This window comes from Equus caballus, chromosome 1 (assembly GCF_041296265.1).
Source record: "Equus caballus isolate H_3958 breed thoroughbred chromosome 1, TB-T2T, whole genome shotgun sequence".
In the NCBI taxonomy this organism is placed as follows: Eukaryota; Metazoa; Chordata; class Mammalia; order Perissodactyla; family Equidae; genus Equus; species Equus caballus.
This window is the reverse complement of record NC_091684.1, coordinates 171,202,087-171,220,275: the sequence shown is the minus strand read 5'-3', so window position 1 is coordinate 171,220,275 and position 18,189 is coordinate 171,202,087. Positions and strand designations below refer to the sequence as shown.

The 18,189-nt window shown below is 36.1% G+C and overlaps 1 protein-coding gene across 40 annotated transcripts in view; it reads left to right on the top strand.

The window, feature by feature from the left end:
* Positions 1–16,812, top strand: part of HNRNPC (heterogeneous nuclear ribonucleoprotein C) — a 50,533-nt gene extending 33,721 nt beyond the window's left edge. For 22 of the 40 annotated variants that reach the window (XM_014733783.3, XM_005603204.4, XM_014733788.3 and 19 more), the window contains 4 exons: positions 14,771–14,931; positions 15,453–15,566; positions 15,810–15,970; positions 16,070–16,812. In XM_014733783.3, coding sequence (XP_014589269.1) covers positions 14,771–14,931; positions 15,453–15,566; positions 15,810–15,970; positions 16,070–16,153 — 520 coding nt within the window. In that variant the 3' untranslated portion in view covers positions 16,154–16,812. The remainder of the gene's footprint in view (positions 1–14,770; positions 14,932–15,452; positions 15,567–15,809; positions 15,971–16,069) is intronic. The other 18 variants (XM_070240253.1, XM_070240179.1, XM_005603205.4 and 15 more) reach the window with 1 other exon arrangement.
* Positions 16,813–18,189: the final 1,377 nt, after the last annotated feature.

Here is an 18,189-nt window from a genome sequence, read left to right as displayed (position 1 = left end):
TTTACTCTCTCCGCCGAATTTCTTGGCCACCTTTAAAAAACATTCATGCCCAGTTACACTTGTAGGAATTCTTAAACAACTGGTCTAAATAGACTCTTAAATATTGGTGTATTTTTTTTTAAGCTTCCCAAGGAATTCTAATGTCCAGGCAGGGCGGAGAATCGTTGATAAGAAAGAATGAAGAAGTAATGTTATTTCTGGGATTCTTATGCTATTTCTTTGATATGGCTCCTTTTAGAAAAATTCTAATACACTGAATTTTTGAGATAATTTCTGGGGTATCGTGGACTCCAGCATAAGAAACTCTTATTTTAAATTGAGTGCATCGAACGTTTTAAAAGAGTAGACTTCTATCTTCATGAGAATAGTCCTCTAAAGTTTTACTTTAGTTGTCTTGGTGAAGCAGCGAAACTTTGACCATCCCTATCGTCTTAACTGTAATAAATAAGTTTGGGAAAAAATTGTTTTATGTGAGGAATTTTGAAAGGGTTAATTGAAAAAAAGAGATAAGCAAGGAATAATGAAGAAATTTATATGTTTGCAGAAATAGCTTGAAATTTCTTACCACTGCTATTTGGTCCTAAAAATTGGTGACAGCACCCCTGTTGGCCTCAGTCTTCAGTTTTTCAAGAGACAAGAGAGTACCTTTAGATATTATCTGATGTATTGTTTGATATTAAAGTGTCAGTGAAAAGTAATATCTTCCCCCTTGCATTCTAATCTCAGACAGTAGAAAAAGACTTTTGATGATTAATGGAGCAACTAGGTGGTAGCTGAAGCGTGGTACTGAAGTCTTTGGTGGGAAAATGAACATGTTTAGTCAAGAATGGAAAAACTACTCAGGAAAATGGTATTAGTTTCCTCTAGAAGTCATCGTGAAGATACTCTATTCACAAGGTTAAGATTTTTGTTCTTCTAGTTAGTGACATAGTGATCCTGAATCAACTATGTTGGATTCTTTGTTAAAAGATGCTGAGAAGTTGGCTCTGAGATTTGCTGAAGGCTCTGGGTCTTCCTTTGTAAATGGGGTTAAATCAGTATCTGCCTAGTCACTTTAGTCCTTTAGTCATACCCTTAAGAATATGAAATTCACATAAACATTTCAGGACATAAATTTGGCATTTCTTTATTATCCAGCTTTCTGGGATCTTGAATTCTACTACCTAGCTGATAAGGAGCAGAGAGAAGAACAATTTAGGAATCCAAAGACTTGTTATTTAGCAAAGAAGGCTATGACCAAAGTCGTCATAATGCCTGGTAATAGAGTTGCTATGAAGACTAAAAGAAACATAAAAAATAAGAAATTGCATTGTAAATGATCCCAGAATATTATTATAACTATTGATAATCAAGAATTCCGGGGCTGTCCCCATGGCCGAGTGGTTAAGTTCATGCGCTCTGCTTCGGCAGCCCCCAGTTTCACCACTTTGGATCTTGGGTGCAGACATGGCACTGCTTGTTAGGCCATGCTGAAGCGGCATCCCCACATAGCACAACCAGGAGGACCTACAGCTAGAATATACAACTAACGTACTGGGAGGCTTTGGGGGAAGAAGAAGAAGAGGGAAAAAAATGATGATGATTGGCGACAGATACTAGCTCAGGTGCCAATGTTTAAAAAAAAAAGATAGAATGAATTCCCAATCTTTAGAGCATGAGGATTCCTGTTTATTATCAAAATCTCCAGATTTCTTATATGCTAAAGTTACTGAAAATTAGACTTCTGAATTAGTATTTTACTAGCCATATTTTATTAACATTGACATACATTATTACTACGTAATTTTCTTGACACTAAATAACCAAATGAAGGAATCATGGACACCCCACCACTCCTCCCTCTAAAAACTAACGTCTCTAGCATAACGAGGCTTCTTTATGAGTGACAGCAGTCTTCCAAACTAATAATGCATAGTGAAATGAAGAATGTCTGGTTGGTGTTTGTTTTCTAGACATCCTTTTTAAATAGTTATTTCAACTTTTTTAACTCTGTTATGAAACATTTAAATTCAAATATATATAAAAGAGAATAATATATTAGTAAAAGACTGCTTTTATAAATATAGGCACAATATTGTGTATACTTAAAATAATAAAATTCCTTAATCTCACTTTTCCACAGGCTTGAAGCAGGTTGTATTTTTGTGTTGTTTAGCGTGTTCCTCTGCTACCTATATTTCTTGTGAATTGATGAGTAGATTTGAAGGCTTGATTGGATTCAGGTTCTGTTCTTTTTTTAGGGGGGAGGGGATGAGGGCAGTGAGAGAGGAGACCAGAATCCTTCATAAAGGTATTATGCATTCCAGTCATTCATTAGCCTGACTTGACAGAAATTTGAAGAATGTAGGCATTAGATATTTTGTAAGGAGGAACATATATTTTGATGTTAGGAAATAGGTGATTAGCAGTGTTTTGTTAGGAGTATTAGAGTGAGTTGTATTTTTGCTTGCGTTCCCGTGGGTGTTAATAATGAAATCCGAAAGTTTGTAAATACCTTTAAAACTGGACATTAATCATATCTTAAAAACTTAACTGAGCTACTTAGATTTTAATATGCTGTCTTCTGAAAAGGAGACCACAGGATTGGATTTTATAGGCTTGATGTTACCACCTGTACTGCAGTAGTGTTACTGATTTTCATTGGACCGGGGGAGTGGGGAAAAAAGTTCAGAACTGTTACCTATGAGCATTAAAGATTCCCTTAGTTTGGAAGAACTAGTGCAGGTTTTTGCTATTGCCATCTTGTTCTTGTAGAATTTTGAATTCCGAGTATTTAAATAAGACTATCAGAAATCATGCTATTCCTCCAAAGTTAACTAAATGTATTAGTTAATATTTTAGTAGTCTCTATTTCAGTGGTTAAATTTTACGTTTCAATGATGAAAAACCCAAATGATGATTATTAGGGGTTTTTTTTCCACTAAGTTACCTTTTTCGTAAATTAGGCCTTTTTATTAGTTCTTAATTTAGACCATTCCTGATGACGTAGGTGTTGGAAGTTCTTAGATGAATTTAGTATAAATTGCGAATGTGAACCTACCATTTTAGATAGATTTATTAATATCTAACATCAGATACACTGTCAGCTTTGCTTCAAATAATGCTGTAAACTCTCATACATAGTTTATAATTACTGAAAGATTGGTTAAGCAATACGTTTTTTTCTGGTAGGAATACAAGCCCAGAAGCAGCTTTTTGTTTTAGAATGAATATTGACTGGGGCTTTGTAAAACTAGGGGAATTGCATAAGTCGTCCCTGTGTGCAAAACCTTAGTTGTTGATGTTGAAAGTCTGCTAAGTTACAAACTCCTGACAAAGATTCAATTCTGTTTGTGTCCTGTTGAGAATTTTGTTGCTTCTAGGAAAATTGTTGCTGGAGCAGTTCTTACTGGAGGACTTCTGGTGTGAGCAGTTTCTTTGAAATACTTAGTAGTGATTTCTTTTTTCATTCTTAAATTTATTGCTCTAATTTATTAAAATCTCCACATTGGTTTTCAGTTCTTCACTTTTGAAATTGTTGATCATTAGAAGGCAGTATGTACGGTCACCCCCAAAAGTGTTGTAGTAAGAGTTTACACATTGTTGGAGATACACAGGCTTAAAGCTATAATTTTTGAGAAGTCTTATCTTTGAGGCAAGAAGGTTGGAATACATGCACTAAAAGTAGATCTGAAAGTTCTTAGGTAGGGTGACGTACACATGGATTGATGTTTGTCACAGCTAGCCTGGCATTATTATAATCAGGCTTGATTTATAAGTGCTTTCTGATTTGCACCACAGATATTTACAGTGTTTTCTTAAGTATAAAACCATATTCATGTTTAGAAAAAGCTTTCCGATAGACTTTCTGTAGATTGTAGTCAATTTTAGTCCCGCTTTTTTTTCCCTTACAAGATCTCTCATGAAAATACTCTGGAATTACATAGTGATTATCATTGCAGAAGTTTGTGATTTACTAAAAATCACTGTGGTGTACACATTCAAAGGGTTTCTTTTGTGGTATGTGACTCATATCTCAATTTAAATGAAAGAAACATCACTCACTTATGGACAACCAAGTAGTTCTATAGAGAACTTGGGAGCACAGGAAACAAAGTGCTTAATCAGGTTTGATAATAGACTATAGATTTGATAATACAGCTAGCTGGTAGATAGCTGATACATGGTAAACACCTGGTAAGCAAAAGATCTGGTTCAAAATGATCCTGGTTTTAGTTCAGTGGTCTTTGAGGACTTTATAATAAATAACTTACCACATGTTGCATATGGTACATGAATAATAGTGTAAACAAAGTGTGTAAGTGACTGGACTTTAAAAATTCTTTCATTAGAAATTTTTCAGAGTTCTGTTAACTACTCTAAATATTTTAAGTAGATATGACAGTGTACCATGAATAGAGGAATGAAATAACATCAACTTACAGATCAAATAGAACACATGTATGACAAGCACTGTATTATACAGTGAAGAAGTGCTGTGAAATTAATAGGGGTTGCTGTGTCCCCTGCATTGAACAGGATTGTCTCATAGAAAGATGAATTGTGTCACCCTTTGGGGCTATAAGCTCCTCTTTAAGATTTAAAGAGCCCCAGGGTAGCTTCACAAAGGGCTATATTTGGACTTGACTTTGATATTAAGTAGGAGGTTTTTAGGCAGAGACAGAGGGTACAGCTGCAATAAAGATATGGAGTTGTGAGTATCCCTAGTGGATTTGGGGAAGCAGCCGGCTGTAATTGGAAAGAATGTTGGTCCTAAGGGCTTTGTATGGCGCATTAAGGAGTTGTGTCCTCTAGGCAGAGATAGCTTAGAAATAGGCCCATGGCTAGAAAAGAAACTGGAGGGGAAAAGGGATGTGTTCAGTAGTTCACATTGGAATGGAGGGGAGGTAGAGCAATTTCTGAGGTAGACTGATTCTGGTGTGATTTACTGGGTTAAAGTTGTAAGACCAGATGTTTTGTAAGGAGAGGGTAGTGAAGTATAGCTGAGATTTTATCTTTTAAGACTAGGATTATGCTGTTAAAGGTTACATGAAGGGAGATTGGAGGGTTTGAGTTGTTACAATTTTGGGAAATAAGCAGTTTTGCTGTTGATACTTACCCTACAGATCTTTTCCAGGAAGGTATCCTGGTAGACAGTGGAGAAAGGTAGTTGAGGTGAAATACAGTATTGGAGGAGTCTCCATTGAAATGCAAGACAAGTGAAAGAGGCTAACCATCATATTCCTTCAACTAACATTTGAGCCCTTAATTTTGTTGTAGGCACACAAAGTTTTAGGTTTTGGATTAGCAAGTCTAAAAACAGAATTTGGATTGGAGGACACCCTCCCCCATCTCCCCCAATCTTAATGGAATTCGAGGAGCTGTCATCTTGCCTCCCTCCTCCTCCATTTTTCTAATATTCCTGAGCAGCACTGGACCTGAGAGATAGCATTTGTATATGTGCATAAAGGAAGAGTACATGAAATATTTAGATTTTGAGGTTTTGGATAATTGAGTGAGACCATCTGCTCGGAAAGGCATGTGATTGAGAGCAGGAGGGTTCTGGCTACCTGGAAAAGCTGAGAGATGCTGCTTTAGGTGATTTTAGATGTCATTTTAGACATAAGAAATTTTGCATTTGGTCAAAGCCTCTGTGTTGATGGCTTTCTTGTGGGAATCTGATCATGTTATAGTTGCCAGGAAGATTTTAGATGAGGGCATAGATTATTACGAATATACTTTGAAGATAAACCAGATATTTTTGCACTTAAACTTTATTTTACTTAGCATTCGTTTTGGGCTGTTTTCTTAATTTTATTGTGTCCTGAACTCTTGTTGAGTAGGTGGGAGATACTTCTTTGAAGGGGAATCATTTGAGCCTGGATCAGAAAACCTGCTATATGGCTTTGAATTAAGTGGTCTTCTGGTTATATTATTACCTGATCCGAAGGGTAGCCTCTGCTGTTTTAGGAATCTACTTCAGAACATTCTTCATCTGGATAGACTTTGTCAAGTTTCTTGTTAATTTTTTTCTTTTGTTAAACTTAGCTTTATTGAGATAATTCACATATTTAGTATTTTAAGAGTTGTGCAGTCATGACCATGGTCTAATTTTAGAACTTCCATCACCCCAAAAATAAACACCTTACTTACTAGCAATCATCCCTTATTCTTCCTCTATCCCCAAGCCTACCAACCATTAATCCACTTTCTATCTATAGATTGTCTATTCTGGACATTTCATATCACTGTAATCATGCAATATGTTGGTTTTTTTGTGACTGATTTCTTTCACTTAGAATATTTCACAATTCATCCATGTTGTACCATGTATTATACTTCATTTCTTTTTGTTGTTGAATTCCATTGTTTGAATAATGGCACATTTTGTTTACCCATTCATCAGTTGGTGGACATGTGAGATGTCTCCATGTTTTGAATGCTGCTGCTGTAAACATTTGTATACACGTTTCTGTATTGCCATATGTTTTCTTTTCTCTTGGGTATATACCTCGGAGTAGAATACTGGGTCTTACAATAATTCTAAGTTCAGCCTTTTGAGGAACTGCCATACGGTCTTCCAAAGCGGCTGTACCATTTTACATTCCCATCAGCCGTGTATAAGGATTCCAGTTTCTTTTTCCACATTCTTGCCAACATTTGTTTTATTATCTCTTTGTTATTTAAGCCATTTTGTTTTGAGGGTAAGTAATGTTATCCCATTGTGGTTTTGATTTGCATTTTCTTAGAAACTGATGATGTTGACTATTCGTGTGTTTGACTGTTTATCTTTGGAGAAATGTATTTTTTCTTTGCCCATTTTTATATTGGGTGGGTTTTTTTTGTTGTAAGGCTTCTTCATATATTCTGAATGTAATATCTGATATTGACATTTTTGAAATAGTTACTATTTGCAGTGTCTTATAGCTTCACCATCCCGCTTTGTGATTATAGGAGATGTGTAGCTATCGTCTTATACTAAGGACATTTAACTGATTTGTAAGGATTATGATTTCGTTAGAGACCTGAAAAAATTACAGAATTTTGGGCTATTTGGAAATTATAAGCAGTAGATAAATGTCTGTGGAAGCAACAAACTAGAACAGTGCTTTTCAGTAGAACTTTCTGTGATGTTATATAAATATTCTATATCTGTACTGTTAGTGTGGTAGACATTAGCCACATATGGCTGTTGAGCACTTGAAATGTGGCTGGTACAACTGAGGAAGTGAATTTTCAATTTCATTTAAATAGCCATATGTGGCTTGAGTTATTCATTTGAACAGTAAAGGTGTAGAATGCTGAAAAGTGTGTCTTACTGGGTGCAATACATTTTGAGTAGTGTTCAGTATGAGAATTGTAATGACTAAAGACTGCTCTTTAGGGGCTGGCCCCATGGCCGAGGGGTTAAGTTCACATGCTCTGCCTCAGCGGCCCAGGGTTTTGCAGGTTCAGATCCTGGGCACGCACATGACACTGCTTGTCAGGCCACGCTGAGGCGGCATCCCATGTGCCACAACTAGAAGGACCCACAACTGAAAAAACAACTATGTACCAGGGGGCTTTGGGAGAAAAAGGAAAAATAAAATCTTTTTTTTAAAAAAAAGATTGCTCTTTAGGCAGGAAATTAGAGAACCCAGACTGGTTTTTGAACAAAGCTGACAAGGAGTATTGGAAGAATATCCAGGGCAGTAATGTTGGTTTTCAGGGAAAGCAAGAAGGTACCCTTTTGATACCTCTTAAGAACTGTACTCTAGGAACGAGAAACAAAGTCCATCAAATAGAGTTTGACTTGTTCAGGCAGATGAAGTGTTTTCCCAGGACCTTTATTACCCTACAGTGATGAATGTGTTATTCCTGTGAGATGAGTGGAGTTCAGCAAGGGGAACAGATTAATGGGGTACAAAAATATTATTGGATAAACTCATCTATGGAAATTTGTGTTTGTGATTTCCTTACAGCAAGTATGACATGACGGTCTCAAATCACATCCATTACAGGCACAAGATAGGATTTTTATTTTGTAATAAATAGCTTGAAAAAAGATTCAATTTTGTGGTAGGTAATTATATTCAATTTACTTTTATCTTATTTTCTTAAGGAAAAACTCTCCCATTGGTTTTTATAAAGCTAAAAAAAGGCAGACCTGTCCCCCTGGCTTTCCAGCTACAAGGATAGGTTTGGTTTGTTACCTATTGATAATAGGATTTGTGATAAGTTCTTTCCTGGAGGCAAGTTTAGGAAAGTCACTTATTTTCTCAACAAGTACTTGTTAAGATGGCACTATGAGGCATTGTTGTGTGCACCAGGAGTACTATAGTGGAAAATAGATGACCTCAGAGAAGATGGATGGGTTGAATACATCATATAGAGCATGTTAAGGTGTTGTATATCTTTAATTTTTACTCTGAATAAGATGGGAAGTCGTTGGAGAGTTTTTAGCAGAGGAGTAAGATCTTATTTGCGTTTTAACAAGATTACTCTAAGAATAGATAATAAATGACCCATGGAATTATCTAGACAAGCAGTCATCTGGGCAAGCCTCAGGGCAGTGGCAAACGGGAGTGATGAGAAGTAGTTGAATTTTGAAGTTAATACAGACAGATTTGCTTTTTACAGGTCAATGTGAGGGCTAAGAGAGGAATCAAAGATGTCACCAAAGTTTTGGCCTGGACAAGTAGAGACCTGGAATTTATGGAAATAGTGATGGGGAAGAACATAGGAGGAACTAGGGTGAGGGATGACTGTTCACAAATCAGTTGTGGAGATGTTAAGTTAAGCTCCATCCACTTTGGGAGATGTTAAGGCAGTTGTTTATATGGGACTACAGTACTCATATGCTTATAGGTCCATAAAACCATGATGCTGGATGAGTAGAGATAGAAAATAGAGTTCCCTGGAGAACTGCAACTTCTAAAGACTGAGGAGATGAGAATGAGGAGCAAAGGTGATTGAGAAAGCCACAAATAAAAAAATTGGAGAGAAATCAGAAGCACGAAGTGTCCTGGAAGCTATATGAATACATATCCAAAGACTATAGAGGGATGAACCGAGAAATGTTATTGGTAGTTCAAGTCATAGGATTTGGAAATGTCCCTTTGATTTAGCAAGTGGAGATCTTTGGTGACTTTGACAAGGGTAGGTTTTGATAATGGTGGAGGCAGAGACTTTACAAGGAGATTCAAGAGAGAGTAAAAAGAAAGAAATTGGAGACAGTATAGAAAACTTTCATGTACAGTAAAATTTACTCTTGGTATACAATTTTGACATGCATAGCCATGTGTCTCCCTGTACAATCAAGGTACTTCCATACTGCCCATAAATTCACCGAGAAACTTTGTAGTCACCTCCTCTCTCCACCCATCCCCTGGTAGCCACAAATCTGTTTCTCAGACAACTCCTTGAAAGAAATCTTACTGTAAGTGAAAGGAGAGAAGTCTACTCTTCTGACCTGGCTTGATAAATGAGAATATAGGAATAAGCTTATATGTTCTTAACATATGGTCTATAAACAATATTCTTGATAAATACTGGAATATAGTTTCAGCTTTTTAAAAACAGGCGTTGGACCACACTAACAGTTTAAGACATTATTTTTGGAAAATTTCTTGAGAACGTCGTGACAAATAAGTAATGTTATAATTCTTTTGAAATTGAGGAGTCTAGAAAAGATTATCACCTGGATGGAAAGCTTTATAAACGAAAGCAGTGCCAGGGATTAATTTTTTTTTTTCTTAACATAGTCTTGGGTCCAGTCCTGTTTCTGAAAGAATTGAATCTAGGACTCAAAGCAACCTGCATATTATTGCCCAGATTATTTTTCATTTAGGAAGTGTCTTCCCATAAAACATCTAATTTTGTGTTAACATAGCTCCCCAATGAATCCATCAAGACAATTCACTATATTTTCTTAATTTTAAGGTGCAGCTTTTCATACTTTAAAATTTGTAAAATTGGGTGCATCTTAAAATGAGTGTGTAAATTTACTGGTTTTTTCCTGTCTTGCAAAGGTGCTGTAAATCAATCAGTGGTACGGTTTTCAGTCAAATTGTATCTTTGAACTTGCAGAAGTGCCGCTAATTACTAATATCAACAATGTTTTTTTGAAAGAAGATGACAAAACCATTAGTTCTACATATGTAGGGGCTGCTGATTGCTGCTCTTTCTAAGTAGGAATGTATGTGGTGTTCTTCAGCCTCAATCTTTGTTCTTTAGGCAGGGTTCTTAAACCCACAGAGGTGATAATCTGTGTTTCTTTTTTTTTCTTTAGTTACGTAATTGTGTTGTCTTTAAAATTTAATAGTTTAGGTGCCCCTATATATTGAATAATCCTATAGAGCATACTGGTTTACCATTTAGTCCCTTTATCATTTAGGTGAGCAGTGCTTGCTGTTTTTCATTTTGACTTTCATGCAGATAATCTGATCTTTAATTGACAACCATTGGATAAAGGCAGCACGAAGAAAGTTAAGGAACATAAAGTGCAAGTGGGCACATTTACTTTGGTAATTAGCACTCCATCCATAAATTGAATTAGCAAAACAAGTGTAAGTTAACAGTTTTATCCAGTTTGGCTTCTCCCAGACTCACCAAGGCAACGTGTTTGTGGAGGGGTCCCTACAAATAGCATTTAAAGTTGTCTCTTTATTTAGAAATTAAACAAATTATAAAAATGTAGCTAGTTGATTTATTTTTAAGCACAAAAGCAAGAATTCCAACTACATCATGAATACAGGTTTTGGGGGGTAAGTTTTTGACATCATGTGGTTTCATTTTAATGTAAACCTGAATTAAACATGTTACAGTCATTTTTAGCACATTTTTTTCTTACATAATTAAAGCAAAGTCAATAGCCTACTCAAATAGAATAAAGCTTTGAGATTTAAAGAAATACACTTAAATTACTTTAGGGTTAACTTTAAAATTTTTTGGTTTTTAGTAAGTGTTTATATGTTAAAATGAATTTTATACCATAGTCTTCTACATTTAAAATAATTTCATTGTGTTAATTATTAGCACGTTAAAAAGGGGTGACAAGATTTAAAAACTCTACTGAGGGGTTCTACTATAGATCTACAGTCCAGTGAAAAAGTTATGGTAATTTTTAAAGAGATTGGGAAATAGTTGTGTAAATCGTTGAAATACGGTTTCATCGAAGATTTTATAAGGAGTGGGAAAGAAATATCCAGAAATACATTTTATAATGTTCAAAGATACCAATTACTGAAGGCCTTGATTCTTGAACAGTTTAATCTATAGAGAGTCCTGGTGGCGACAGAGTGAGGCAGGTATCTGTCATCAGTTTGGGGGTTCTTTTAACTAGTAATTAGTGGAGCTAGAATGGAAAAACCTGCTCTTTTGGTTCTTAAACTCCGTAAGTAACTTTTGCAATTATGTCACATTGTTTTCCATGGTTTCCTCTAGATATATCCCACAGACTATATTTTACAGTTACATATTCATTGAGATATTTACTTTCTTAAAATCATTCCTTTTGTATCTCATCGTGAATTTGCACATATTTTTCTCTGTCCCTCTCTAAATATATAAAAGCATGTTACTCAGAAATGAGCACGTGGTATTCTAGACTTAGTCATGATTAGCTCAGACGGAATGGAATATTCCTCAATTTCTCTATCAGTGATTTTTAACTTTTTGTAAATAGGTACATTCACAGAATCTTAACAGACAATTTCAGGGATTCTCAGACATTCTGAATCCCAAACATAGTAGCCTGTAAAATCAGTCCCTTTCTAGGAAAATCAGAGGCATCAGGAAAATCTGTGTCTTGAAAATTTTCCATTGTAGATGAAAAATGAGGCAGAAGAAAATACCTCCTAACACTTGAATGAAATTATAATGGGATTGCATATTTAAACTGAATTTGATAAATATTGTACTGGGGGGAAGTAATCTTACTAGATTGCTCTCACCTATAAATTATTTCATGTGGCATTTTTTATTCAAATTTTTGTGGGCGACAATATCTGACCGTTGGTTTTTAGAATTACCTATTTTATAATTAATGTGCCTAAAATTATTTTTTAAGAGAGGAAACAGCTGTTGTACATTAGATATATTCAGGAGAATGTATATTTTTACTATGTTAATTGTAGTTGTTTCTACTTTGGTTTAGTGATTGAGTTGTGTTATTATTAATCAAGGGTTTTGAGACCCAAAGAAGATCACTGTGTTATATTTAGTCATTTAAGAGGCTTTCCTTTGACAACTTGTGTATTTAATAAATGCCTTGTAATGCTTATGTTTTAGCTCGGAGATTAAGATCAAGATTCTTTGTCTTACCTGTTCAGATAATAAGCTAGCTAAAGTGCATCCAGAAATATTTTCATTTCTTCAAAATGGTATTTTAATTCCCTTTTATTCTGGAGTAGATTTTATGCCAACATGTAGTGTCCAGATTCCTGATTCAGGGTGCAGTCGTATTCTCTTAAGGTTTAGTGCTTGTTCCTCTGGTAATAATGAAACTTTCATGAAGACTTTTTAGTGACGTGGGCTTTATAAGTAGGGGATCCACAGCTGTTGTTGCTCAATGTGATTTACTGTATGGCTTTCTCATGGGGAAAATGGTTACTTAATTTGAAGCTGTTCTCTTATCCCTTTGACTTTTAAGCATTATCTCGGTAGCTATGGTTTTCTCCTCCTTATGTTTTCACATTCATGCACTTTGACATTTTACAAGGCAAAGTCTACAAAGCAAGGTTACTTAACTTTCTTAGAGGAATCTTTGAGAGGTTTTTCAGGAGTCCGATTTTGCCTGAGCAGGAGTTAATTAGGTGGCACTAAAAGCCCTTCAGCATTACCAGTTGATCTTTTGAAATATATTTTTTGTCCAAGAACTAGAGCGTTTGACTCCCATTTGTGTTCATGGGACCATTACGTAGATTGAAAATAAACTGCATTTCTTGCCTCATTTTCGTTATAGTGACTATCTGATCTGAGTCAGCTGAAATAGTATGGTTCAAAAGGAAATTCTAGTGCCAGGAAGTATTATGGAATCTAGAATGGCTAGCTCATTGGTTGAGACATTGATGTGGTGTGAGTGAGTGAGTTGGGAGGTAGGTTAGATCTCAGAATCCAACAGGGCTGGGGCATGAGCTGTGTTCATGCCCAAAGATACGGATACCTCACTTTTGTTTACCTCCAGAAATTGTTTTAAAAGTATCATTATTTTGCACAAAAGAGAGTAGTTTCTGAATCATTATACTTTGGAAAATTTTGAGCCAAAAGATGAAAAGCTTTATGTAAAAATGGAAGATAATCTTGATAATAAAATATTACTAAGTATCTTTGCATTAATTTCCATAAACAGATTAAAACTGACTAATTAACAGCTGAGCTAATGCTTGTCTACTGGGAAGAAACCTCTGTAGAAACTCTAAGGGCTTCCTGCTTTCTGAATCATAAATTTTCTGTTTTCCTGTGACTCAAACTTAAAAGTATTCTTTATTGGAGCTTAAAACAAAACGTAATGTGAGTGCTTTTGTAACTTTTACTACATTGTTGAGTCTTTGACTCATGGCACGTTTATCCTGTGCTTCGAGGGGAAAAGTGTTAAGTGGTCAGTGACTAAAGACTGCTTAAGTGAAGATTAGTAAATCCTGCCCTCACTTGTCTGGCACTGTACATGTGCTCTTTGTTAATTTAGGGAAATGTTCCTCTCATAGCCGCTCCTAGAAAAGATAAAATATTACCTTGTTAAAGTAGGGAAGAAACATTTTAGATTAAGCTGGGTTGAGCAGAAGAGAGAATTATCTATGAGAGCTTGTAAAATCAATGTTTTCACTACTAGGAGGATTGGAGACTGTTACAAATTCAGAGAAGACTAGCTACTAATGAGATATGTAAGAGGGAGTCATCACGTTGTATATGAATTATAAAATTTCGGAGCTGTTTAATACATAACATTTGTTCATTAAAGTCTTTCCACTTAGGCAGAGCAGCAGTTGATAGGTTGTTTTTTATAGAACACCTGGGCCTTGCAGTTAAATTAGTTGCTAAAAAGGTGCAGAACTGGAATTAACAAAATTTTTTTTTCCTACTGCTGTGTCTTAACCTTCTTGTGCTGCCACAGGCTCTTGTAAAAATAACATGGAATGTAGAGAGTTTCTAGAACTGATGTCCATGTAAGAAGTTTTTTGTTGTATTTTGAATTTTTTCTTTACAAATGTAAGAGTCAGTACCAAGCTCTCTTTTTGGTGTTTCTTTAGCAATCACTGGGATACTTATCCAGTGGAAGCAGCAGTTGAACGACCAGTGATTTTTGGGGAGCTACGTGTGTGCTGGGCAGTAGATTTAGGCACTAGTGAATGGTGAACAAGATAGACAATATTCTCTGCTCCTTGGAACTTTGAGTAGAGCTTATGCTTAAATGTTTTTAAAATTGCTAGTGGTATTTTCCTCCCAGCTGGCAAATATGAAATGGCTGTTTTTATAGGGCAAAAATGCTTTTAACACTGGCAATTTTATATGGTTATGAAAAGAGTAAGATCAAGATAAAGGCCATTTATTTTAAAAGTAGTGTTCTTTAATCCTGCCATAGTTACAGGGGAACCTTTTGTATCCAGTGCATAAGGCCAGCCAACCATATCATTGGGTATAAGTATGTATACGTAGTATTTTCTTAAAGAAAAATAACTGCAGTATTAAAATTACTGAAGAATAAAGGCCTTTTGAATGAAAGTAACTTAGTAAAAAGTTTGGATCACCGCTGTTTGGATCTGTTAACTTAATTTTGGTTGTGAAGAAATTTTGTTTTCATTTTACGCAATAGGATGTACAGTTACCCAGCACGTGTTCCTCCTCCTCCTCCTATTGCTCGGGCTGTAGTGCCCTCAAAACGCCAGCGTGTATCAGGAAACACCTCACGAAGGGGCAAAAGTGGCTTCAATTCTAAGAGTGGACAGCGAGGATCTTCTTCCAAGTCTGGAAAGTGTATGTATTATTATTGCAGCTTTGTGATGATTCTGATATTTCTTGTGTGTTGAAATAGGGAAATTAGTTAATGCAGCTAATAATGATCAGTTTTTGTACAAATGGTTTTGCGTAATCAAAATAATGGAAGAGAAGATAGTGATTAAGGGGCCAACGCTTAACTCCCTTCTATCCCTAAGACTTTGGTAATTTGGAAAAAGTCATTAAACTTTAGGGAGTTGAGGCACCTTACTAAATTTATGAAATAATGTTAGTCAGTAAAGCAGTACAGAAAGTGCTTAAAAATAGAATTGAGGTCTACAGAAGTCAGAACACTGCTGCTGAGGGAGTAAGCACATTAGGTTCAGTTTTTGACTACCAACTAAAAGATCGAAGGTCCTCGTTACTGGGACAGTCCGGGACTGGCTCCATTTCTCCCCAGAGACATTGGCTGCTGGTTATATAGTCTAGTGGGAATGTGTTTGGTAACTGGTAGCTTCTGGTACATTTGATTCTAATCTTGGATTTTTTTTGTATTAAAGTGAAAGGAGATGACCTTCAGGCCATTAAGAAGGAGTTGACCCAGATAAAACAAAAGGTGGATTCTCTGCTGGAAAGCCTGGAAAAAATTGAAAAGGAGCAGAGCAAACAAGCAGGTAAATAGTTCTGCTGCTTGTTGGGTGTAAAGTTGGGTTAGTTACCTAAGTTAGTTGAAAGTGTATGTTGGAATACTGGGATATAAGGCAATTGATTATGAAACTTGGGAAGTTTGAATTGGGAAGGGCATTTGTGTGGGAGGATTTAGACTTGTGCTGCAGTTCTATGATCATTAGTGGGGATTGTCTACATCCTGTGGACATTACTTGGCCCCTAGACAGACTTGTCCTTCTCATCCCCAGTAGAGATGAAGAATGATAAGTCAGAAGAGGAGCAGAGCAGCAGCTCCCTGAAGAAAGATGAGACTAATGTGAAGATGGAGTCTGAGGGGGGTGCAGATGACTCTGCTGAGGAGGGGGACCTACTGGATGATGATGATAATGAAGATCGGGGGGATGACCAGGTGAAAACCACGGGAAAGGAAAGAAAGAGGTGGTGGAGGGGGGATCAGGGACACATGGAGTGCCTCTAACTCCATCCTATTTGTGTCTGTTTCTCACAGCTGGAGTTGATCAAGGATGATGAAAAAGAGGCTGAGGAAGGAGAGGATGACAGAGACAGCGCCAATGGCGAGGATGACTCTTAAGCACATAGTGGGGTTTAGAAATCTTGTCCCATTATTTCTTTACCTAGGCGCTTGTCTAAGATCAAAATTTTCACCAGATCCTCTCCCCTAGTATCTTCAGCACATGCTCACTGTTCTCCCCATCCTTGTCCTTCCCATGTTCATTAATTCATATTGCCCTGCGCCTAGTCCCATTTTCACTTCCTTTGACGCTCCTAGTAGTTATGTTAAGTCTTACCCTGTAATTTTTGCTTTTAATTTTGATACCTCTTTATGACTTAACAATAAAAAGGATGTATGGTTTTTATCAACTGTCTCCAAAATAATCTCTTGTTATGCAGGGAGTACAGTTCTTTCCATTCATACATGAGTTCAGTAGTTGCTTCCCTAACTGCAAAGGCAATCTCATTAGTTGAGTAGCACCTTGAGAGCAGCTTTGAGTTAGAGGTATGTGTGTTATACCCCACACAAGAGTGCTGTGTGGGGCTGTTCAACACAAATGTAACAATGTATTTTTGTGAATGAGAGTTGGCATGTCAAATGCATCCTCTAGAAAAATAATTAGTGTAATAGTCTTAAGATTTGTTTTCTAAAGTTGATACTGTGGGTTATTTTTGTGAACAGCCTGATGTTTGAGACCTTTTTTTCTCAAAATAAACAAGTCCTTATTAAACCAGGAATTTGGAGAAAAAAAACCCTGGTTTTTTATTTTTGTATTTTATAATTGTTTACTTCAAGTTCTTTGTTTCACAGCGGCCTCTACAAAACCCCTAGAATGTAGTAGATGTATTTTTCCTTGAGTCATAATCATTATGCATACCAACATACATTACTCAAATTATATTTCATTGGGGTGGGTGTTGCATTAAGGAGACAAGAACTTTGATGTGGAGTGGAGATTCTTTTGCAGAAGGGCTTTTATACCCAAATGAAAAAGTTCAAGAACTACTTAAGCCTTCTCATCAATGCTTTGTGGTCCAGTTGACACCCTTTTTGAGACTTTTGTTATGTGCTAAATTGTTTTGTCCTTAAATAGAAGAGGCACAAACATGTCGAGATTTTCGGAAAATTGAAACAACTAGAGAAGGAAACTTCTATTTTCTTCTCTTAATTGCTATTTATAGCCCCAGTTACCTTCTGGATTCTGAATCCATGCCTCAACAACATTACTGAAAATAGGAAAGCTCTTTCTTTCCTGGTCTCCTATATAGTCTGCGCATTCCCAGGTAACTGAGAACATAGTGAGGGTTATACACTTAGTTTACTTTCAGTTAGTTAATCCATATGAACTACTTTTTGATATCCCCCCCCACTTGATTAATAGCAGTGATTTTTAGGCATGGTACTAGTTAGCACCCAAACTTGTAACAATGGATTTATTAAACAGCTTCCAGATTTGTGATGCTTGCCTAGTCTGAGAAGGTCCAGTTTATTTGTTTTATACTTCAGTTTTTCTACCAGAGCAGGACAAAAACATAGTTAGTTTAGTTTGAATTGAACTCTTATCATTTACAAAAACCTTGGATTCTCCAGAACATTGCTGCTGTTTCATAGCATGCAGCAAAGGCATTTATATCTAGCCTCCTATGGGCAGAAATCATGTCATATTTATAAGGATCTCCTAAGTCATTTTATGTAACAGATAACAGAGCAGAATAGAAGAGACTGAACTATCGGACTACCCTTGGATCCCAGATCTACAGTATAAAAGTACCTTTTGTGTGTTAGTTTGGTCAAAAATAGTTCTACCTACGCTGTTTTCTGAGTTTATGTGATCTCATATGTCACAGAAAGTCACTTTTAGCTTGTAATTCATGGCGGGAATATAAACTGGATGCCTATAGGAAAGGGTCAGAGTTCTAAAATGCTAATAAAACATGTTTAAGATTATAATGTTAGCCATCAGTATTTAAAAGATACTGGACCAATTAGTCTAGGCCTGAAAGTGTTTAATTTTAATTCCGTATGAAACCAAGTATCGACAGAAACTGGTAAACCAGTTTTAATAGCTAAAGAAAAGATACATGCTCTTAGAAAATCTGTATACACACACAGGG